This window comes from Poromitra crassiceps (assembly GCF_964638095.1).
Source record: "Poromitra crassiceps genome assembly, chromosome: 1".
NCBI lineage: Eukaryota > Metazoa > Chordata > Actinopteri > Beryciformes > Melamphaidae > Poromitra > Poromitra crassiceps.
This window is the reverse complement of record NC_139623.1, coordinates 87,917,067-87,941,188: the sequence shown is the minus strand read 5'-3', so window position 1 is coordinate 87,941,188 and position 24,122 is coordinate 87,917,067. Positions and strand designations below refer to the sequence as shown.

The following is a 24,122-nucleotide window of genomic DNA, read 5'->3' as shown; positions in this document are numbered from 1 at the left end:
GCTTGTATCATTTCTGAATTGCAACACAAAATGTTGCCAATTCTTAACCCTTCAACCTAAATTCTTATTGGAATATTCGAGCTTTTGACTACAACATTCAAGAAAACGGTACATGGATCAAATTAATGTTTTAATGGCACTGCCGTAACTAAACGGCATCTAAAGTTTAAAATATCACCCAACAGCAATATGAATATTTTACTAATTTACATGTCACGTTGGGAGTTCATTAACATTTAAAATGTGTGCCTCAACATGAGTTCAAGACCAGTCCATCCTCTGATATTAGCAGCCCTGTGATTCTTTTCTTCTTCTGACCCCTGTCTCAATAACTGCAATAACTTGGGGGGAAATCAAGGTGGGTCACATTGCTGTAGTTCGTACAAATGTCAGAAGTGGGACATGTATGACATTTTCAAATAAAAGCAACCAAGTGACATCACTGCGGTTGCCCGGCATATGGACATTGACTCACTGCAAAATGCACTTAAGAGATTTTTTAAGATCCTTTGGTTTTACATGTAGGTACAGAGAGCAATAAGAATAGCGGTGGCAATACAGTAGCATTAGTAACGACAAGAATCTGTGAAGATATTAAATATTGGCATATAAGCTATAGGCATCTTCATTTAATCAAGTAGTGTAGCGGTAGATTCCCTGCCTACCAACACGAGGGTCGCATGTTCGCGCCCCCCGTGTTGCCTCCAGCTTGGTCGGGCGTCCATACAGGCATGATTGGCTGTGTCTGCGGGTGGGAAGCCGGATTGAGGGTATGTGTCCTGGTCGCTGCACTAGTGCCTCCTCTGGTCCGTCGGGCGCCTATTCGGGGCGGAAGGGAACTGGTGGGAATAGCGTGATCCTCTCACGTGCTACGTCCTGCCGGTGAAGCTCGCAGGTGTCAGGTGAAAAGAAGTGGCTGGCAACTGAGCATGTGTCAGAGGAAGCATGGCGCTAGTCTACGGCTCTCCCCAGATCGGAAGAGAGGGTGTAGCAGCAACCCGGGGCAGCAGGGGAAAATTGGTCAAGTACAATTGGGGAGAAAATTGGGGAGGCAATCAGGAAAAGGGGAAAAAAACTGATTGAAGATTTGTGGACTTTTAATTCCCTCACAACGTTACCCACTTAACAGGTAAACCAAGTACATCATCCAGAGTAGCCATTGTGATGCTAACATTGAACAAAAAAAAATCTGCAGAGCCATTATTACATTGACATATTAAAGGGACAGTTCACCCCAAAATCAAAAATACATATTTTCTCTCTTACCTGTCGTGCTATGTATCCATCTACATCGTTTTGGTGTGAGTTGCCGAGTTTTGGAGATATTGGCAGATGTCTCTGCGTCCAAGAATCATCAGCATAATCATCATCATCATCATCATCATCCCACATATAAATGGAAGCTCGGGCTCTGTTTCTCTGTCCCACTGTGACATCATCAGTGATGTCATAGATCCCACTGATGTCATCAGTGATGTCATAAATCCCACTGATGTCATCAGTGATCCCAAACATAAATGGGAGCTCAGGCTCTGTTCCTCTGTCCCACTGTGATTGTCCCTGTCCCACTGTGATGTCATAAATCCCACTGTGACATCATCCATAATGTCATAAATCCCACTGTGACATCATCAGTGATGTCATAAATCCCACTGTGACATCATCAGTGATGTCATAAATCCCTGAGCCCACTGTGACATCATCAGTGATGTCATAAATCCCACTAATGACATCATCAATGATGTCATACATCTGACATCATCAGTGATGCTGGTCTCATTTGCCACACAGCAGCCGAGTTGTGGGCAAGACCGAGCTGCGAATGCGAGCTGCAGGGGCAGCTCGGCGAGCTGCAGGACGGCAAGCCTGCAGATCGGGCGAGCCTAGAGTAAGTGGGCTCTGTCTGTGTGGGCTCTGTCTGTCTGCGATCTTGGTCCCACATTGTGAGATTTGTGATGATTTTGGTCAGTAATGATGTCAATGATGATGTCACAGACATGTCACTCGAGCATTAGATGATGTCATCAGTGATGATCCCTCGAGCAATTGTGATGTCACTGATGATGTCACAGTGTCTATGATATCATCAGTCAATGTGCGGGCGAGCTGCAGGGCGGGCGAGGCTGCGCAGCCATAGGCGGATTATGACATGACGGGCCCCTGGGCCTGGATTCATAAAACGGCCACCCTCATAGCGCATAATTAAGGGCAGAATAATAACTAAGACATACATTCACCCTCATCTCAACAGGATTTACAGCACAGCCACCTGAACACAGGATAGTGCAGGTACACTCAATTAAAGCCAAAAGCACAATAACCATCTAATTGTCCATAAACGTATGGATGTTTTGTAAAAAATAAAGGGTTGGGGCCCTAAGGGATCATTTGGTCCAGGCCTGGGCAAGATATGTGGTGGACCTGCGAAGAGGCTCTGGGTTATGGGCCCGCTGAGCTCTTGGGCCCCTGGGCCTGTCTGATAGGCCCGTTGGGTAATACATCCCTGCACGCAGCGGCGAAGCCTAGTAGTAGTTTCTAGTATTATATAAGTCCATGGATCCCTACAATTCTTTTGAAGTTGAATGAATGGAGTTGTATTACACGCAGGAGAGCACAACACGGGCATTCCCCATTCAGTTGTTGCAAAACACTGTAGCATACATGTGTACGCAAGGCAATTAACCATAGGGTATCAGTTGCAAACTGATGTTGACTGAACTCATAAATGCAAATGGACAATTTAAATATATGTTGACTGAACTCATAAATGCAAATGGACAATTTAAATATACATTAATACTGTTTATTGTTTATTGCTTATCATTTAAATTATAAGCATTTCCACTTTCTTGCTGCAGGCTAAGATTATTTGTAATGTCCTGATTCAGGATTTTAATTATTTAAAAATGGGATCTTTTGCAGTCCCTGTCGCATTGTTGTCAACACTTATGTGAATGCCCTGGCTTAAGTCACTGCTGAGAGATATTTAAACCTAAATAAATAGAAATCTGAGTTTGGTTCTATTTTATGGTTTGAACTGGAACTACTAAAAGAAGAAGACAGATATACAAGATATACATTTCCACGTTTATGGTTCTTACGTTTGCTCAAGTTTACTTTGACTACATTTAGGAATTTAAAGAGGTCAGCCCTGCAAGTTTGTTTCCTGAGGGTTAGCTGTCATTAGATAATAGCCGTTTAACAATGTCAAGGATCCTTCCTCGGCAGGACTTGTCCTTCCTAGTCACTTCCTACCTCTGTAGGCAAGAGTCCTCACATTGGAACTGCAAAGATTTGGAACAGGCTAGCGAGTGCGTGATTGTGTCATAGTCCCACCATCAGATTTCACCGAAGTTTCTAGCTTATTAATAAACAATTAAAATTTAAAAATTTAAAAATTTAAAAAATTAAAATACAAATACACATGAGCATCCTCAAAATGTCTCTGTCCTGAGGACACAATCCTTTGTAGGATTCAGACATTGGAACAGTCCTTCATAGGATTTGGACATTGGAACAGTACTTTGTAGGATTGGGACATTGGAACAGTACTTCAGCGGCCTCCGATCACGTAGTATCCTTGAAACGGCTAATGACAGGTAGGCCTAGAGTGGGGGAGTGGTTGTGGGTTGGGTTAATGTTAATGTGGGGCGATTCCCACCCATTACCACTTGCCTGTGAGATGTGTGAAAAACCTCTCCCAACTTTCAGGGTGATTTTCTCTGAATGATGGTTTTAGGAGGACCAATATTCAAATACGGTAAGGATAATTATCTTTGTCAATTATTTTCAGATTTCAAAGTATGAGAAATCATTTGAAAGCTTACAATCTGCACTTTCATAATCTGTAAAAAGATGAAAAATGACCTTGGCCTACTTTTTACCCAAAACACCTGTCCCTGTCACATCTTCTTTCGACAGAACTATGGCCACTAGCTGCCGCTATAGAGTGTTGTTCGGTCGAAAGAAAACTGCTCACAACAAGGTCTGTGGATTATTTTGAGTCATGCGGTCATGATTTCTGGAAAGAGACATTGCCGTTGAGTTTTTCAAATGCATTTGACATGAGCGAAGTTTGCATTGATTCAGGGGGTGCACTGCACCCCCTAGTGGCCTGTAGCCAAAACGCGTAGGGATTTAAGTATCTATTTAATTATAACACAGAAGTAATATTTTATTTATTGTAATGGCTTGCTCTAGATAAAGGGTAGAATAATTGTGTGACTGTGATTATTTTCAATGTTTATTATAAAACATAATATTATTCTGGTCTAATTCCCATTACTGTGGTATGGCAGCCGGATGCAACCGCATGCACAGGCATCTCACACAGAATGCTTCGAGGCTGGCCTTGGAACCCGCTCTCATTGGGCATATTAGTCAGGATATGAAAATGCACCTACTGCTATCCTAATTATTAATTTTCCTCTAGATTTTTTCTGCACCTCCAATCTTAAAGTTCAAACTTCGCCTATGTGCTTTGAGCACCACAAGCCGTCGCTGAGTGCATCCAGTTCCATTATATTTGAGAGAAGGCAGACATCTCCACGGCCGATATCTTAGAAACTCTGCAACTCACACCAAAACGATCTAGATGGATAAATAGCACCACAGGTCAGAGAAAAATATGTATTTTTGAATTTGGGGTGAACTGTCCATTTAAATAGCATGATTCCCTCCTTCATACCACTAGGGAATTGCCACAGGCCTCCAGTGTTGCCAGGCTGATGCTAAAGAGCACAACGGTGGGGAAGGTGTTGTTATTGATGAAGCCGCGGCAGTGGGCGTCCCCATGGCGGGCGTTGAGGGCCAGGTCGCTGTCTGTGTAGCCGGAGAAGAGGACGGGGCAGAAGTTGATTTTGAGGGTGATGGTCTGCACGCCACAGTACACACTGATGTCCCTCTCCGCTGCCAGGGGAAAAAACATACATATTACTGCGCCCTCTCGCATCAAAAAGTCACAAGGTCATTTCTTCCAAAGATATTAAAGTTTTTTTTTCCCATTTTGAGATCAAATCACTAAATTTGAACGGCTTGGTCACCAGAATAGAATGTCGGCATTGTATGTTTCTGCAATCCACGAATAAGTAGAATATCACGTTTCTGAACCAAAAATATGTTCACACCGCTGGCCCCTGTTCGATCCCCAGTGTTTCAAAAGTCTACATTTCAAACGTAAGTCACATTTAACGTTTTTATTATTCAAGCCAAACCGGAACCAAATCCTAACCTTAAACAAGTTGTTTTGCCTAAATATAACCAAAGTTGCTTTACTTGCCAAAAAATGTTAAAGTTGTTTTATTTGCATTTAACGTTGGAATGATAGGGTTTTTTAAGGTTTTCAAATTAACCGCAATTTTGTTTCAAATTTACGCTGAGATTGTATCTGTAGATTGCAGAAATGTACAATGCCGACATTTGATTCTGGTGATTGGGTTGGTTTGAATGTGTCTTAATGAGTTAATATTATGAGTTGTAATTCACGTCTACATTATGGGCTTAAATTCAAGTTTTCGCTCTAAAATTGAGTTTTGAGCAGGAAAACTGTTCCAGTAAAGTAGCCAAGTCTAGGGTCATGGACCAAAATGTACCCAGGATCACCATACGTTCATGCAGTAACTCTTGCTCCAATCAAATTAGATCATGAACTCGAGAATCTAGAATCTCCTCTTAGGAGGAGGATGTAGTTAGCTTGTGGAAATGTTTTCTAAATGAAGATACATGCTTAAATTCCAGCCAGTGATTATGAAACAAAAATTATAAATCCAGGTTTTCTTTGAGTTCCTCACCAGGGAAGCGGCTATGAAAGTTTGCGTCACAGTTGTATCCATTGAATTGAGCTCCAACTGATATTGCCATACAAAACAGTAAAATAATCAAAAATATATGTTCCATTTCAGCACCTGAAAGAGAGCAAGCATTTGCACTTAATGAGACATCCAGCCTATGCACTTCATCCGTAAAATGAAAAAATGAAAAAAAAACTTTAAACTTTGAAGGTGGAAAAACAGAATTAAAACAGTCATATCATGTCATATATTGAATTCATTTTGCTCAGATCTGTAGATAATTTATGTTGCAGAGTTGAAGTCAAAAGAAAAGATCTTCCCAAAATAATCTTATTGTAGTTTTGACTTCAGAGGGACGTCTTTGACATGTCTATCAAGCAACATCAAAACAGACAAATGTCACAAACGATTATCTTGGAACAGCTGCAGCCCTGGCATCAACGTTATAAGAAATTATACAGGACAATGCGGCGATAACCACTGTCATTTCTCAAGTATAATGGCTTTATCTCGGTTTGCCCATCTCATTGTCTTGTGAAAACCCCTTATCAGATAATCGTCCCGAGTTGCTTGTCAGTCACAGATAGGAGCCGCGGTTATGAGGAAACCGCTAAATTAAAGGAGTAATTGCGCCATAACAGGTTTCTGGTTAGCATTGCAGTACAGGAAATGATGTGCTGTTCAGGATAGTTCGAGGCACACACAAAAAGTCAACTCAGAGCTCAACTAGCATGATTACTAAACTCACCCTGGTTCCTGGAAGCCGGCGAGTCAGCGGTTCTCCATATGCTCGGGACAGGTGATGGAATGGTCCGCACAGCATCCCTACCCGACGACTACAAACAGGACTCGGGAGCAGGGGGGAAAAAGGGGATCCAACACATAAGAGATTCATTATTTGAACATGTCAACAAAAAAGGGCTGTCCGGGGCGAACATGGGAAAGTCCATCAAATCTGAATGTGTTATACAAATCCTTTCACGTCGGCAGAAACATGAGCAGGTTTTGAAGTTTCCCACTCATATCCTTTCGGCCCAATCTGGCTCTGTCACTGCTCACAAATGGTTTGACGCCGCATGAGGTCTGCGGGCGGTGGTGGTGGGGGGGAGAATTATCTTTTCATCGCTCCAGTGGGCCCTGGCTCGCTGACTGAGCCGTTCCTTTCTCCCCGGGCTGGCCGGGGAGCACGGAGCCCATCGGGCGGTGCCCTTGGTCCGCGGGAATCCAGGCTTTTCATGCTTTGTGTGCGCCAGTCTTCCGTCAGCACAGCAGCAGGTGACCTGCTCGGCGGGGCCGCGGGCCGCTGTCCGGCCTCCTACCTGATCTCCAAACTTTGATTCCTGGTCACACACAGGACCCTGCAGGCAGAGGGCAAGGCAAAAGAAAGCAAAGTTCACAGACTTTTGAGGGATTAGACGGTCCTCGGCGTCCCATCCTCCATATGGACCGCAGTATATGGGGCAGTTTGGATGCAGTGAGAAGCAGACAGAGGACACACAGGCTCCTGTCAATATGGAATATGAGATGGAAAGGACGTGGCGATGGCAGTCCAGACCAAACCGCTGAATTTAGGTCAAATAAAAAACAAAAGGGACACTTGTTCTGTTGCTCTTTCTGTCCGATTGAAAATTCACCTATTATGTTACCTCCTTCAGACAGATACTGTAGGACTATTATTGGCCAACAAGTTTGACACTATCTTACCTGTAATAGTATTGCTTCTATGGTCAACCTTGTCAGCATTCTTGTCCTGCAGTGCTTCATCAGTTCTCATAACAGGTCTTGTCCGCTGTGTGTCAGAAAATAAGCTATTTACAAGACATAAATACGGGCATCTCACATGCCCCGTTTTCCTCTTTTTGAGGTCGCAGTTCAAGCTGATTATTGTTTCTGCTGATGCTAATCAAACCGAAGTTGTCAGGCTGACTTAAACATCATATTTAGAGCTAGAAATAAGGTCCAGGGTGTAAAAAAAAAAAAAAAGTCCTTTGAAGAACACTGTATTTTTGAGTACAGGTTAAGTGTAATCTGAAAGAGAAATTAGTATATTTGCCCTTACCTTACACATATCAAGACTGTTCTTCGTTTTTGACGTTGCATCTTTAAAGTTTTCATCAGTACTTCAAAAGCTTGCTCCCACATTCATTGTGGTTTTGATTGTAAAACATACTGTCCAGGAGGTATCCGAGGGTGTTTATCCAACAAGACACACTTTAATCCACCAATATGTTGCAGATAGGAACTACTGGCAAGTAGTGACTTAAGGCAAGTAGCTACCTCAAGACATTTGAACTCATTCCTTCGCTGCTCTGATATTTAACTTGGAGTGCTGTGAGCACAGAGAGTTCAGGGAATGCTAATTTCTTATGTTTAAGGATTTAGCTAATCCGGGATGAATTGTAATTACAAAAGTCTTGGTCAAGACCTGGAGATGGTGAGCACATTATTTCACCGCAGACTGATAGCCATCTAGAGTGCTCCATCACCACAATTGCCCAGAGCTCTTTTCATTCATTTGTCACTTTTTCATCACTCTATGCCTAGTGGTAGATGATGCGGGTCTTATCAGTTGGAGAGCATCTTACTCTATGAACATGCCAACCATACAGTACAGGTCAAAGACAGCATTTAGTGAGTTTTCATCACCTGCTGCATACCCAGAGAGACGGGCATTGTCAAACACAGCACTCAAGTCCACTTTGGCAAAAGCCTGAGTGGTGTGTACTTTACATGTGAACCTATAGCTTCCCATTGGCTATTTGTGATGTGTAAATGGCTGGTCATGGGAAGGAAAACCAAGGGAATTGAATGACCATAAACAGGTTCCTGCAGAGAACTTCACAACAGCAGACAACTTCTGTAGTCTCATCAAAGTCTTAGCTTAGTCTAAACAAAGGACCGGCTGTCAGCGATGGTTTTTTCAGAGCTGCAACAGATTCTCGGGCTGTAAGTGGTAACACAGCACTGCACTTTATATTTCTGACATTGGACAGGGAACACAGAGTCTCTCCTCAGTTTCACACTGATGTATACCAAATGCATCCTAATCTTTTTCCTCTGGGTCTCCCAGTGGTAGTCTTTCAAACGCATATTCCATCAAGCTGGGTCAAAGCAGTAATGACATTTTATTTGACTATCTTAATGGAAATAAGACCAGAAATTGATTTGAATATAAGACATCCATTTTCCTGTTCTCTGAGGCCTGTGTGCAAATACTGCAATGTGCAAAATATGTGGCCATTTTCTTTTCTTTCTTTTTTCATTTTTCTGTTCATGACAACAAAGGTTACAATAAAAAGCATGTCACTTATTTTTCACAAATAAAAACTGCTCTGCCTCCACAGTCCCTCATTATGTTCACAGAGATATCTCCACCCTCCCCACAAGAGGGAACATTCCAATGGGTTGCACAACTTGCACAACTTGAAGAACAGGGCTATATTCTGTCTGCAGTGCACATTTAGCCCTTAATGGTAGTGTAATTTCCGATGCTATGCGACAATATCCAGTCTTTACTGGATAAGGGGAAACTTTGGCAAGGTACACTATTTCTGTGTGAGTCAAGAAAAAAAAGTCAAACATCTATCCATAGACTACTTAAAGGAACACTCCGCCCATTTTCAACCAGCTTTGTATCATTAGAACATCAGTAGTATATCAGAAAACTGTAAACGGTTTTGAAGTCTGTCATTTAATTTGACAGTTATTGAGTGTTAAAGTGTGGACCAGTGACATCACTGGTCCACACTAACTCAAATTAATAACTCATTAACTCAAATCAACTCTCAATAACTGTCAAACTATTCATCATTCATCTAGTTTGACAGTTATTGAGAGTTGATTTGAGTTAATGAGTTATTAATTTGAGTTAGTGTGGACCAGTGATGTCACTGGTCCACACTTTAACACTCAATAACTGTCAAATTAAATTACAGACTTCAAAACCGTTTACAGTTTTCTGATATACTACTGATGTTCTAATGATACAAAGCTGGTTGAAAATGGGCAGAGTGTTCCTTTAAGTATTTATATTTCTGTCAACTCTCACTTTTACTCTACATTTCCGAGTACTGCAGGAATAAGTCTGGAAGACCTGGACGTTAGCACTTCTGCCTCTGTGTAAAGGGCAATGGGATTTTTGTATGGGAATTTCAGTTAAATGCATGAAATAGGTCTGTGGTTAACAAAAGTTTGTGAAACAGCTAAGTTTGCGTTCAGCAAGATATTTTTCAAAAATGAGGACCAGTTTTATGATTTTTGAAGCGTAGATGCGTTTGTTTTTTTATGCGGAAAATGCTTCAAAAATGCTTCAAAAGTCATAAAAGTGGTCCTCATTTGTGAAGATTGATTATCTTGCTGAACACAAACATTGGTTTCATAGACCTTTGTTAACCACAGACCTTATTTGATTAATTTAACAGAAATTATCATACAAAAATCCCCTTTCCCCCCCGAAGAACCAGGAAATGCAGGCACTTCTGGGTAAGCCTACAAAAATATGCATTCCCTGCGGTACTCTATAAAATGTATACTTTTACTCCATTTCCCCAAAGCATCTTGTTACAAAGTAGAATAACTTTGGTAGCCTGCAATTCATTCCCAATACAGTAGGCTAATAGCAGAGCCGTATAATAGAAGAGTTGCGACATCTCCATTCACTCCAATGGACCAGTTTTTTACTCTCAAGAGTTCCAGAAAGTAAGGTTGTGGATTTAAGCAGCGCTGTCGAGTTGCAGTAAAATTGACAGTTTGTGTACTTTGAAAGGGTCAGACGTTTAAAGAGTCAAATTGTATATTATCCGCTTTATTTTAGCATTCAAACGTAGCACGAGCCTCCTTCCTGGCTACTCATGGGCTACTGAGTCACGCATTTTGGACCTCTGCTGGCACCACTCTTACTAGACTGCTCTGAATAATAGTATTTGTTGACTTTAGTCAGCCACATCCACACTGTACAAATGAGTAGCACTAGAACTGGCAACTCTTCTACACAACTCTCATCTGTACAACACAAGAGGCAGCACCTCTCTCTCTCTCTCTCTCACACACACACACACACACACACACACACACACACACACACACACACACACACACACGTGAGAACATTAATAGCAACTTAGCACTGTACTTGGCTAGTATTTTTGTCTTCATTGACCCATATTCTGTGAAGTGGAGACATGAGAGAGAGACAGAGTAGGCCTATCACAATCCCGGTAGCCTACCTTAGAAAGGATGAAAGCCGAAAATGCTTCTAATGTCTTCTAATTGAGACTGATATAGCAAAAATAGAAATACCCGCACACTGGAGCAGCTCCAATATATTTAATTAAACAGCTACTGCAAGCTTTCAAATGCTTTCGACCCACACAGGGGTCTTCATCAGGCAAATGGCATGAGGGAAGACAAACAGGTATATATAGACCATCACCGTGACGTCACCATGTAAACAACATTACTTGCGCGTACCACTTGGGGAAGGCGGCAGGTTTAAATGTGCGTGTTGTCAAATAAATGCTGTCAAACCCTCTTGTTGTTTTCGGCCGACTACTTTCAATTTAAATGTTCAAACGGTTGGTAAACATGCTTGTCCGACGTATCTAGCCTTTCTTCTGTGTTTGTTTATGTAGTGTTAGCTAGCTAATAACGTTTGTTTACAACTGTCAAACTCGCTGTTTTTTTTGCAGACTCGTTACAGACAGAGCTACTGACGCCACGTTAATTTAATTTAGCTTCAAGTCTACTCTGGTCTGGTCTGGTCCAACAGGTAAATTAGCTAGTCTGGTCTCCACTAACGTTAGTGAAAGTGTTGTTATGAATGATATTAAACAACAACACAACACGAACAAACCATTTTTGTCTTCTTTGTCTGTTTTTGTCTTCAACACGTCAGTTTGTGCCGTTCACCGCCATTATAATGTGTGGACCCAGGGGTAACCGGAAGTAAATTTAAACATCCCCGCTGATTTGGTCTATAGGGACAAGGGCTGATGACAGTACATTAACGGCAGCTGCCGTGAGTCAATTAAGCCTAAAGTACATAGCCAATAGCAGGTAACCAGTGCCTTAAAAGGACCTGACGTTTTTTTATACACATACAAGTAGCCTACAATCCTCAGTAATTGCAATTGCAACAGGGTTCCGCTCATCGCCGGTTTTAATGTTGCTGCTCATTTTAAACCGGCGATGAGTGGAAGAACCCTGTTGCTGCTCATTTTAAACAGGCCACAATCCAGACCCACAACCCAGAGGAGGCGATCATGACAAGTTGCTCCTCCAGCGAGAAACCTATTGGATTTTCTTCCTTAACACCATGTCCCCTCAAGGTCTGAATGAGGAGTTTGACATTAAACCATTTTTATTGTCAATTTATTTATTTATTTATTTTATTTATTGTCAATTGTCATTATTCTCCTTTATACAGTCTTAATGTTTGTATACAAGCTTTTAGCTTTAAACTGACTTTGTAACACTTGTTTCCCCACATACTATTTTCAACATTTATATATTTTTCTACTATGTATATTTAGTCTACTATGTAATTTCTCTTATGTATGTTTCTATGTATTTTATTGCAATTACTGAGGATTGTAGGCTACTTGTATGTGTATAAAAAAAACGACTGATTGCGCCTTTATTTTTGGCCGCGCAGTCATGTCCTTTTAAGGCACTGGTTACCTGCTATTGGATATGTACTTTAGGCTTAATTGCCTCACGGCAGCTGCCATTAAGTACTGTCATCAGCCCTTGAATGAATGAATGAATTTATTTGACACGTCTTAAATGCCACAGGTATACATTTCATCAGCTCAAAGGAGGCAAAATAAATAAGCATACACAAAAGCATACAAGCCGTCAAGGATAACACAAAAAAGCCAAGGGCTTATTTCCATTGTGGTCCTTTGGTGTAAAAAGATAGAGTTAAGTTTAGGAGAAAAGAAAAGAAGACGTGAAAGTACAAATATGACTAACAGTCCGCCAAACAATCACTAAAAAGGTCACAGACTAAAATCTCAATAAAAGCAGATCAATTAAGAACTACACTATGGAACTAAAATATTGAAATACAATTTAAAACATGATTATAATAATAAAAAGAATAAAATAAATACTAGTTATCTAAGAGCCATTTTTTCACCTGTTTTTTTTAAAGCTGGTTAAGTTCGGGAGTTTTTATCTGTTTGGGGAGACTGTTCCATTTTGTGGCTGCAGAGTACAGGAAAGATTCTTTCCCCATCATGCTTTTAAATTGATAAGGAACAAAGTCTGTAGAGCTCCCTCTGGTGGAATATTTATGGTTGTCTCTAATGGGGTTAAAATAGTTGCAGAGATATTTGGGAACCTCCCCCTGGACTATTTTCTTCACTAGGCATAGCTTGATCATTAAGGACTCTAGCATCAACTTTGAGCCAGCCAAGACTCGCAAAATGGGAGGGATCAAGGTGAGTACGAGTGGGAAGCTTAAGAACTATCCTAATTAACTTGTTTTGAGAGGTTTGAAGCTTGTTTTTTAATTTAAAAAGCTTTAAAATTTAAAAAGCTAGGGCCTGTACGGCCCCCCCCTGTCTAGAAAACTAGAAACTCTGCTTAAGAAACAAATTCTTTGATTTATCTTAGTGAGAACCTTGTCCTTATATATACCTGTGTTTGTCTTCCCTCCTGCCATTTGCCTGATGAAGACCCCTGTGTGGGTCGAAAGCTTGCAGTATCTGTTTTATTAAATATATTGGAGCTGCTCCAGTGTGCTGGTATTTCAATTTTTTCTATATTGTGCTTCTGTACGCAGCACCTGGCCTAACAAAAGGTTGGATGTCATTTATTTGTCAAAACCAAAACATGCACTGCTACTGCCGGTCCGGTATAGTAGTGCTTCAACATTGCAGAGGTTCCTCTGCGTACCCTAGTGGGAGCCTTGCGTACCACCAGTAGCACAGGTTGAGAGGTTCTTTTTTGGTTGCTCTTTATTTGTATGTCTTATACTGTATGCATGCAATACTGCTACAGTATCTATGCATGTGTTTTAATAAATAAACTGACTCAGACTCTGGTGGAATGAGGATCGACATGGTCTCTCTGTGCATGATGGCAGATGGCACTGCTGTCTATTTGGTGGTGAAGACTGCTGGAGTGTGCCCATTGACAGTCCAAGATTTAGGTAATCTTCTAATAGCTCTCTGCCATTTCCTGGTCAGGAATCTCATTCTTGAGATTGCAATGACTGCTCGTACAGCAGCTCGGAATCGCGTGATGGGTCTGCGTTGGGAGAAGAGTGGGGGTGAGGGGCGTCCATGGATGTTCTGACCGAACATCCACAGCAGGTAACGCTTCTGGTACACTAGAGATTTCCTGAAGTTCTCAGCACGCAGGTAGCACCCATACAACTCCTTCAACAATCTCTCCACCAGACCAGAGGAAGGCAATGAGGATGAGAAGGACTGCTGGTTTTCTAGTGTGTGGCTGGCCTCAGCACTGTCAGTCTGGATGTTATTATGTAGATGCCTGGAAGATCTCGCCTGGTGTAGGTGTGCTGTGGTCAGCCCAGACAGCCTCTGATCAGCCATCTCTCTCTCCTCTCTCTCGAGCTCTGCCAGAGTGTGCTGCAGCTCATTCATGCGCTGCTGGTCTTGCTGTCTCAACAACTCCAACTTACATAGTTTGTTGTTAGTGCTCTCCTGTTGTCTCTCCCTCTCTATCTGCTCTTGCCTCTCTTTTCTCCTCTCGCTCTTCCACTGTTCCTCCCTCTCTCTCTCCTTGTCCTTCAGCAGTTGCAGCCACTCCTTCAGATCTGTGAGCTCCGCCCCTTGGCGTCTGGAATGTTCTCGCTCCATCACTAAAGCGTATCTGGCTTCCTTGTTCTGCTCTTTCAGGGTCTCAATAGCTACATGATGCCGGGTCGAGGCCTCCTTCTCCCTCTGAGACTCCTCCTTCCTCCTCCTGCCCTCCTCTTCCCCTCTCCTCCTGCTCTGCAGCAGCTCAGCCCTCAGCCTGTCAGTCACAACTGCAAGCTCCTCCCGCTGCCTTCGCTCCTGCTCTAGCCGGGTGCGCATGTCAGAGATCAGCTTCCTATCCCTGGTTGCGTCAGCTTCCTGTCTGTGGCTGAGTTCGTCACGTTGCCGAGAGAAGCGGTCCCTCTCCTCCAGCTTCCTCTGCGTATCAGCCAGCTGTGAGTTGGCCTCGGCATAGCGAGAGTCCGCTTCAGCCCGGAGGCGCTCCAGCTGGTCTCTTTCTTGCAAACTGAGATCTTGTTGCCTGGCGGAACGTTGGCATTCGTCTTCTATGTCCTTATGGGTGTCATGTAGATGTTTCTCCAGCAGCACACTACGGGACTGTTCGATCTGTAGATCACGTCTGAGGTTGCTGCAGACGGCTTTCTCCTGCTCCACTTGACCTTTCAGAGCCACAACCTCTGACCCCAGCTGTTCAAAAGATACTCGAACAGCCTCTCTCCTCGCCTCCTCTCTCTCCCTGCAATGGGTGACAGCTGTCTCTTGCTCCAGTTGTTGCTGGAGCTCCTCTACTCTGAGTTGATGTTGTGACGAGGAAGTGGCATGACGCGGGGACAAAGTGAGAATTCCGCCGCTTTCCTGATATACTTTCTTCAACAAACCCTGAAGCTCAGGTGACAGCAGGTCATCACTGTAGCTCATACTGCCTGCAGTGCTGTCTGTGTTAGCTGTGGAGTTCATGCCTCGGCAGCGGAGGTACTCAACAAACTGAGCATCCAGCCTTTCAGTCTGTTCCAGCTCCGCTCTCAGCCTCACACCTAACTCCGAACTCACATCGCTGCCATAGCCATCGCTGGCCCATTCTGCTAACAAGGAAGAGGCTGAGCCGAGAGGAGATGGAGGCACTGTCAGGTCAAGGGATTCAGAGTCATGCGCTTTGTCAACATCCAGTGAGTCAAGCATGGAGAGGTTGTCAGAGGGTGAGACAGAGCCTAGGGAGCGGCTGATCTGAGAGGCTGCTTCCAGGGTGATGGTCCTGGAGTGTGGTGGCTCCATTCGAACCTTGGATGAGTTATTGGCTTAGGGGAGATCCAGGCCTGTGTTGTTCAGAGCACTGAGCTCAGAGAGACATGAGCACAGAACCGAGGTGTGGAACCCTTCCGGGATTCTATCCTCAGAACATCCCAGCCTCCTTAGAACCTCCGGTGAGCTCAGGGAGACTTCACGAGAAAAACACGCCGTCCTTAAACCCTCTGTAAAAAATATCCTTCTGTGAGTATCCCTGGTTATGAGGTATGTCCTTGGTTATTGGTCTCCATATCAGCGAGAGTACAGTCTTTGGTCTGTCATTCCTGCTGTAGTTTCTCAGCTCTCTCTGTACTGGTACACTGCAGTCAGCTGCACCCTCAGCGCTGCCGGCTGCCACCAGTCTGCCAAGCTCACCCTACCTCTGTCTCAAAGCAGCGTCCGCTTTAGCCAACTTCACCTCTTCTTCTTCTTCTTCTTCTTCTTCTTCTTCTTCTTCTGTGGTGTTTTATGGCAGTTGGCATAGTTTATGTTGGATTACCACCTCCTTCTGGATTTATTCATCAACTGTTTCCCTAGATAGCATGAGTCTTCCAATTTATAACTTCAGTGGAGAAGGATTTATGACATCACTGAGGATCATTGTGACAAAATGGCTCTGTGCGTAAGTTATTTGTGACAGACACTGATGATGTCAAACACATTGTGACATCATCAGTGATGTCATAAATCCACCAATGATGTCACTTATGCATTGACATTGCATCGGTGGCTAAACAGTGACATCATCAGTGTCTACATGCAGATGTCAAAACAGCACATTTAAAATAGGAAAATCTGTGTGTATTGTTGTTACAAAACGGTCCTAACGTAGCCACCTACTTGTTATGAAACTCTAATGTAAACCTTGGCTCAAGAATATTTAGTAACTGTTATGACCTACATGTACATTTTACATGTACATTTACATCAAAGCCTGTGCCCCCCAGCTGTGTGATGTGCTACAGCTGATCTTCAACAAGAGCCTGAGTCTCCAAAAGGTCCCCGTGATGTGGAAAATGTCCTGTATCGTTCCTGTACCGAAAAAGCCAAGACCCAGTGGCTCCAACGACTACAGGCCGGTAGCTTTGACGTCCCACATCATGAAGACCCTGGAGAAACTCGTCCTGGAGCATCTCAGGCCTATGGTCAAACCATCCCTTGACCCCCTCCAGTTCGCCTACCAGCCCCGACTGGGAGTGGAGGACGCAGTCATCTACCTGACCAACCGCGCCTACGCCCACCTTGACAACCCGGTCAGCACTGTGAGAGTCATGTTCTTCGACTTCTCCAGTGCGTTCAACACCATCAGGCCGGCTCTACTGGGTGAGAAGCTGACGGCGATGCGAGTGGATGCCCCCCTGGTGGCCTGGATTGTGGACTACCTGTCTGGCAGACCACAGTATGTGCGCCTGCAGAACTGTGTGTCAGACAGAGTGGTCAGCAATACGGGAGCACCACAGGGGACGGTCTTCTCTCCCTTCTTCTTCACCATCTACACCACGGACTTCACCTACCAGACAGAGTCTTGCCACCTTCAGAAGTTCTCTGACGACTCTGCGATAGTGGGATGTATCAAAGATGGCGATGACGATGAGTATCGGGATGTGGTGGCCAACTTTGTCACATGGTGTGAGCAGAACCACCTGCAGCTCAACGTGTCAAAGACAAAGGAGCTGGTGGTCGACCTGAGGAGGGTCAAGGCTCCGGTGACCCCTGTTTCAATCCACGGGGTCAGTGTTGACAGAGTGGAGGATTACAAGTACCTTGGAGTGTACATTGACAATAAACTAGACTGGGCTAAGAACTCTGATGCACTCTACAAGAAGGGGCAAAGCCGTCTCTACTTTCTGAGACGGCTGAGGTCCTTCAACGTCTGCCGGACCATGCTGAGGATGTTCTATGAGTCGGTTGTGGCTAGTGCCTTCCTCTATGCTATTGTGTGCTGGGGCAGCAGGCTGAAGGCAGCGGATGCCAACAGACTTAAGAAATTGATCCGTAAGGCCAGGGACATTGTGGGGCTGGACCTGGGCTCTCTGACTGCGGTGTCAGATGGCTCATTTCCACCACATATAACAGCACAGTACAGCTCCACTCTATCTGGTATTACTCGGCTCTGCTTGATATAGACTCTGTTTCCATAGCAAGTTTACTTGCCTCCGCCCACACCTGGTCGTCATAGCGACCGCATATCTGCCCTCCGCCCATAGCCGAAGTAGGCTATAAGTATAACGTTAAATTGAAATCAATACACGGAACTTTTAAACTGATTATGAAATACTGGTGCCTCTAAATGACCTACAGTGTACATGGGCAAATGTGACAATCGGCTAGGAGAATGGATATCACTTTGTTGTTACTCAAACTCACATGCATGCATTGCGCGGGGACGGGAGAGGCGCTACGAGGAGAACCCCAGCGGCAGCTCAACAGGCAAGACCGCGGCTTCGCCTGCGGCCTAGCGGAGCCAACTACAAAGGGCTTCCCGAGGAGCACATGTTAAAGCTGAGCAAGGAGATCGATTTTATTTCACCAGCGCCAAAGGCAGCAACACAAAAGACTGATGGAAATAACATAACAGAAGAGAAGGTAAGCTAACTAAACTGGTATCCAGCATTGACAGTAGATGCCTACAGTAAACACGATTCTGCCTGACCAATCAGTCGTCTGCAGTGTTTTCACGTCACCATATAGTACCGGGTCCACAGCCCTAGAACCTCAACAGAGCAGGGACCAAAAGCAGCACGACTCAACCCCGATCAACCCGGGTTGTCCACGTTTTTGATCGGTGGAATGAGACAAAAAAGCGGGACGAGCTGTGCGGGGCCGCGTTGATACCAGCGGTGGAAATGGGCCAAGAGAAGAGAACGTTATCCAGGCTACGCTCCATCATGAGCAATGACTCGCACCCACTCCACGGCGTGCTAGTCAAACACAGGAGTACATTCAGTGAGAGACTGATTCCACCTAGATGCAACACGGAGAGGCACAGGAAATCATTCCTGCCTGTGGCCATTGGTCTATTTAATGCCTCTCTTAAAAGAGCACCTCGGAGACGCTCAGTCTCCCTGAGACTGAGCCAGCCGACAGGCTAACTGGAAAAGTGCCTGGCTGTGAGCCACGTGTAACGTATAGGGCAAGCCGAATAATATAAGTTCAGTGTGCAATAAAGATAGGCTAACTGGAAAAAGTGCCTGGCTGAGCCACGTGTAACGTATGGGGCAAGCCGAATAATATAAGTTCAGTGTGCAATAAAGACAATTGGCACGTAAGGTATACTTACTCTATGTATTTGCTTATGTGGCCCTGAAGGGATTTCAATGGTTAAGAGAAGTTAAAACATACTACTGATAAGCTAAAGTTAATACCCCCCCATTTATTTAAATTCGAATATAAAACAAACATAATAAATAACACCCCAATGCCATATTTAAATCGTTTCACTGTAGAGAGTTGTTGCTATTTCAGTCTGAGTAACCTGTCAAACCTGTGCATAATGTTGTCTGTGATGTGTTATGCCGGTAAATGGACAGTAGAGGGCGCGGGCGTCCCTGCGTGTTCTGTTTACAACCTCACGAGCCAGACAGGAAACCAGGTTAGATTCAGAAGGCTTCGTGCGTGAACAGTGACAACAAGACAAGAGCTAACTGAGCTAATCTGTGTATATTGTGTGTTTCACAGGTAAGAATTGAATTACGGTTAAGACAGATAACAACATGAACTCATACAGTGTGAATGGGCGACTGGGTGGCATGAGTGTGTGTTTAGATGCATGAATGGGGACATGACTAGCATTATTAGCTAAGCGCTAACCTGTTAGCTTGGCGATCTCAATAGCTAACATTAGCATGATGTTGCATTAGCCCTGGTAAAATATGCAAGGGGAAAGGTATTAACGTAGTTTAACAGCTGTTTGGGATGTATGTGTGTGAATGTGTGTATGGATGGTACATGGAGTTTGTTATGGTTTGATTAATGTGCTAGTAGTGTTTAGAAAGAGACTGTAAAGGCTATCTTGAATGTAATGGTTACTGGGTTACCTCATGTTGTATTGGGAGGGAAGAGGGTTGTATTCCAGTGAACAGTAATGATGATCACAGGGCATTAGTTGCAGTGATGGTTACGCTGATAAATATAGTATAATAGAGAATATTGAGTTTGGGTAGATTTGAATAATTAAAGGGATTTAGAATAATAATATAGATTAATGGGAATTAATGACCATGTGTTTAGGATATATGTTGGGGATTATTGAATGTGTTTATGTGCCAATTGAGATATGTGTCTAAAGAAGTGTGAATTGAAGTGAATATTATTACGGCTCTATGAGAAACTGTTGTTAAGGTGATAATGTCATAAATTGGAATTGGAATATGATATGTTATCATTTGCAAGACAGAAAACCAGGTTAGATTCAGAAGGCTTCGTGCGTGAACAGTGACAACAAGACAAGAGCTAACTGAGCTAATCTGTGTATATTGTGTGTTTCACAGCACCCGGAGGAAAATAAATAAAACAAATGTGTTTGCACAAGTTGGACTCCTCGTTCATCTAATAAGTGTAACATATTTTGGCGAGCCAGCCAGGAGGGGGCGCTAGAGAGCAACATCAACTCAACTACCTCCCCCTTCATATGAGACGAACCTGGATCAATCTTCACCGAGATGGAAGACAACCAGCTTCAGCGTGACAGAGTGAGTGCAGCCTTATGGCAGCTGGGGGAACAGTCTCTCGTGGATGTCTGCAGGAGACTGAAATGTGACGGCGTGGACAGCGGAGACCCCCGCAGTAAGACAAGAAGGGCGCTCATCAAGATGGCGGAAGGTGTGCTGGATAAAAATGAGGAAGAAGAGGAAACAGAGCAAAGTCATCAGTTCCTCATTGACCTACTGGCTTACATCGATAAACAAAATGGAGGACGCCTCCAGTCAAACGAAGAAGGATCCTCAGACAGACAGAGAGGTGAAGAGGAACCCTCCTCACCCTACAAGCCGCCCCCACCGACCACAGACTCTCTGTTCCAGCGCCGAGCAGTGCCAACTCGCCATCTGCAAGAGGTGACAATGAGACGGGAGTTTAAAATCTGTGGGCAAATTGGAGAAAGTGGGCGGAAGGAGAACTTGTCATATCTCAGCTTAATTCGCCAGATTGAGATGGGAAGGGACAAAGGACATGCAGAGCCTGAAGTGGTGGAAGCTGTAATCAGGGCTGTCAGTCCAGGGCTGCCTTTGAGAGACATGTTGGAGATCAAGCGTGACCTGACCCTCGCCACACACTCACCATCCTGAAGGGTCATTACAAGGTCGACAGCTCCACTGACCTTTACCACCATCTCGTCAACATCTCCCAAGAGCCTAGAGAAACCACCCTGAACTTTGTATTCCGAGCAATCGAGCTCAAAGAGAAACTTTTATGGAGAGCCGCAAATGAGGAAAACGATGACCATTACAGCAGGCTCACCATTCAACGCAAGTTTCTCCGCTCTATTGAAACTGGACTATTCAGTGACTCTGTGAAATTCCATATCCTGCCCTACCTCAGCGTCATAAGCATCACAGATGAAGAGCTAATTGAGAAGGTAAATGAAGCGGCAAAGGTGGAGAGCGAGAGGCTGGAAAAGCGGAAAAGGTTCAGTGCTTTCAAAACCCCCAAAGTGCAGGAGCTTCAATCTGAAATTCAAACGGAGCCCACACCTGCTCAAAGCCCCTCTAAACCAAAAGAGACTAACGCAACAGTGGCAGTCAAAACGGTGAAAGGGAAAGAGACCAAGTCAGACAACATGAACACGCAGCAGATGATGGAAGAACTCCGCACAGAGATGAAGCAGATGTTCCTCGCAGCAATGGAGACATATCCCCGCCCTCCTGGACCAAGACAACGAGAGAGAGGCTGTCAAAGATGCAGAGACGAGAAAGTAGGCGAAAACTGCTCACACTGCTACAAATGTGGGCAAGAGGGCCACTTCTCTCGCGGATGCAGAGAGCAGAGATTCTCGTCGGGAAACGGGCAAGGATTACTGAGGCGGGGCAATCAGTAGTCCAAGACACATCGTCCCAAAATGAGCCGTTTGCGACCAGCCCAACAACTCTTTCTTTAACCACCCGCACAGAAAAGACAATAGACACCTCATTCGCTGCCAATGTAGTTCACTTGCTACCACCCCAGCACCAGTCACGCCTAGTGGGACTTGTAGGAGACAGATGTATGATGAACTGCTTCATGGACAATCATCCAGTTAAAGTCCTGTGGGACACAGGGGCACAGTCCAGCATAATAAATGAGTCATGGCGACAGAAACACCTGCCACACACTGTTGTCCGGCCCATTTCAGACCTCCTGAAGGAGGAGACATTAACAGTGCTCGCCGCCAATGACACGCCCATCCCGTACATCGGCTGGATTGAAGTCAGCTTCCGACTGGACAATGATCCCCCCATGACAAGTGACCTACAAGTGCCAGTGCTCGTGTGTAGTGACTCAGCAGTCGCCAGTGACCCCATCATAGGTTACAACGTCATCGAGATCGTCATCAAAGGGAGTGAGAGAAAGACCAAAGATGGGAGAAAACAGCTAACACACAGAGTGAGTAAAGCCCTGGCCATAACGGTGAGAACAGCTCAGAGTGTGGTGAAGCTAATGCAGAGCAATGACTCAGAACCAGAGACTGGTGTGATCCGCACATGTGGGAAAAGAGTATCCCTGCCCGCCAGCCAAGTCACAACCGTCTATGTCCGAGCACACGTGAGCTCACACAGTAGGGGGCAGGACATGCTATTCTCACCCGACATTCTGAACCCACCACCAGAGGGCGTAGCTCTCAATGAAGTCATGGTGCGGATCTCTGAAAGGAAGGTACCGTATGTACCGATACCCATGACAAATACCACAGCCCACACCATCTATCTGGAACGTCATAAAATCATTGGACATGTGGAGGCAGTGAAGACGGTGTACTCAGCCGCTGTTCAGACCAAAGAGAACAACCAAACACCCGTCACCAGCATGGCGTCCAAGTCAAACGAGCCGACCAGCATGACACGCCCTGCCTCACAACCTGACAGCGAGCAAGAGGAAAAACCAACGATATGGGACCCCCCTGTGGACCTCAAACATCTCCCAGAGGGTCAACAGGCAGTGGCGAAGAGGATGCTAAGGGAGGAGTGTCAGGCCTTTGCATGGAATGGCGATGATGTAGGGAGCATTCCATCTCTCAAAATGCGCATCACCCTCAATGACCCCAGCCCAGTGCAAAAGACCTACATGTCCGTTCCCAAGCCCCTTCACAGCGAAGTAAAAGAATACCTCCAAGACTTATTGAACAGAGGGTGGATCACCCCATCACGATCGCCCTATTCATCACCTGTGGTATGCGTCCGCAAGAAGGATGGCAGCCTTCGTCTCTGTTGTGACTACCGAGAACTCAACCGCAAGTCAGTCCCCGACAGGCATCCCATACCAAGGATTCAGGACATGTTGGATGCACTGGGCGGGAGCTCATGGTTTTCGGTGCTCGACCAGGGTAAAGCGTACCACCAGGGCTTCTTGGATGAAGAGACCCGCACCCGTGGACAGCCTTCATCACGCCCTGGGGGCTCTATGAATGGGTCCGCATACCCTTTGGTCTGAGCTTCGCGCCCGCAGAATTCCAGAGGAGTATGGAATACTGTTTGGCTGGCCTCAGAGACACGGTTTGCCTCCCATACCTGGATGACAACCTGGTACACAGCAGCAGCTTTGAAGAACACCTAGAGCATATCCGGTTGGTCCTCCAGCGCTACAAAGAGCATGGTGTGAAATTGACTCCAAAGAAATGTGAACTGTTCAGAGCCAGTGTGAAGTTCCTCGGCAAGGTGGTGACAGCAGAGGGTTACACCATGGACCCTGCGGAGATGGCGCCGGTGAGGGCTCTACAGGAGAGAACACCAGCCACCGTTGGTGACCTACGCCAGATAATGGGGTTCCTCTCCTACTATCGACCCTTCATCCCCAACTTCTCGCGCGTGGCTCAACCACTCTACAACATTCTGACTGTCACAAACTCTGAACAACACACCCCAGACCCACCAGCGGGAAGACGCAAGAAAACAGTAAAGAAACAGAAAGGTCACCTGCCATCACGAACACCTATCCAGTGGACCAGCTCCCACCAGACAGTGCTGAACCAGCTGATAGAGGCACTGACAAAGCCGCCGGTCCTCGGATATCCAGACTTCACCCAGCCATTCGTGCTACACTGTGACGCTTCACAGGTTGGTTTGGGTGCTGTGCTGTATCAGCGACAGCAGGGAAAGATGAGGGTGATAGCGTATGGCTCCCGCACCCT

The 24,122-nt window shown here is 44.9% G+C and overlaps 1 protein-coding gene across 1 annotated transcript in view; it reads right to left on the bottom strand.

Annotated features, from left to right (window-relative positions):
* zpld1a (zona pellucida-like domain containing 1a) overlaps positions 1-5,898 on the bottom strand; it is a gene marked incomplete at its 3' end in the record, with an annotated part of 31,712 nt that extends 25,814 nt beyond the window's left edge. Inside the window, exons 1-2 of the mRNA XM_083642116.1 lie at positions 5,790-5,898; positions 4,688-4,908 (exon numbers count right to left, since the gene is read on the bottom strand). Of these exons, the coding sequence (XP_083498242.1) occupies positions 4,688-4,908; positions 5,790-5,895 (327 nt within the window). The 5' untranslated portion in view covers positions 5,896-5,898. The remainder of the gene's footprint in view (positions 1-4,687; positions 4,909-5,789) is intronic.
* Between the last annotated feature and the right edge of the window lie 18,224 nt (positions 5,899-24,122).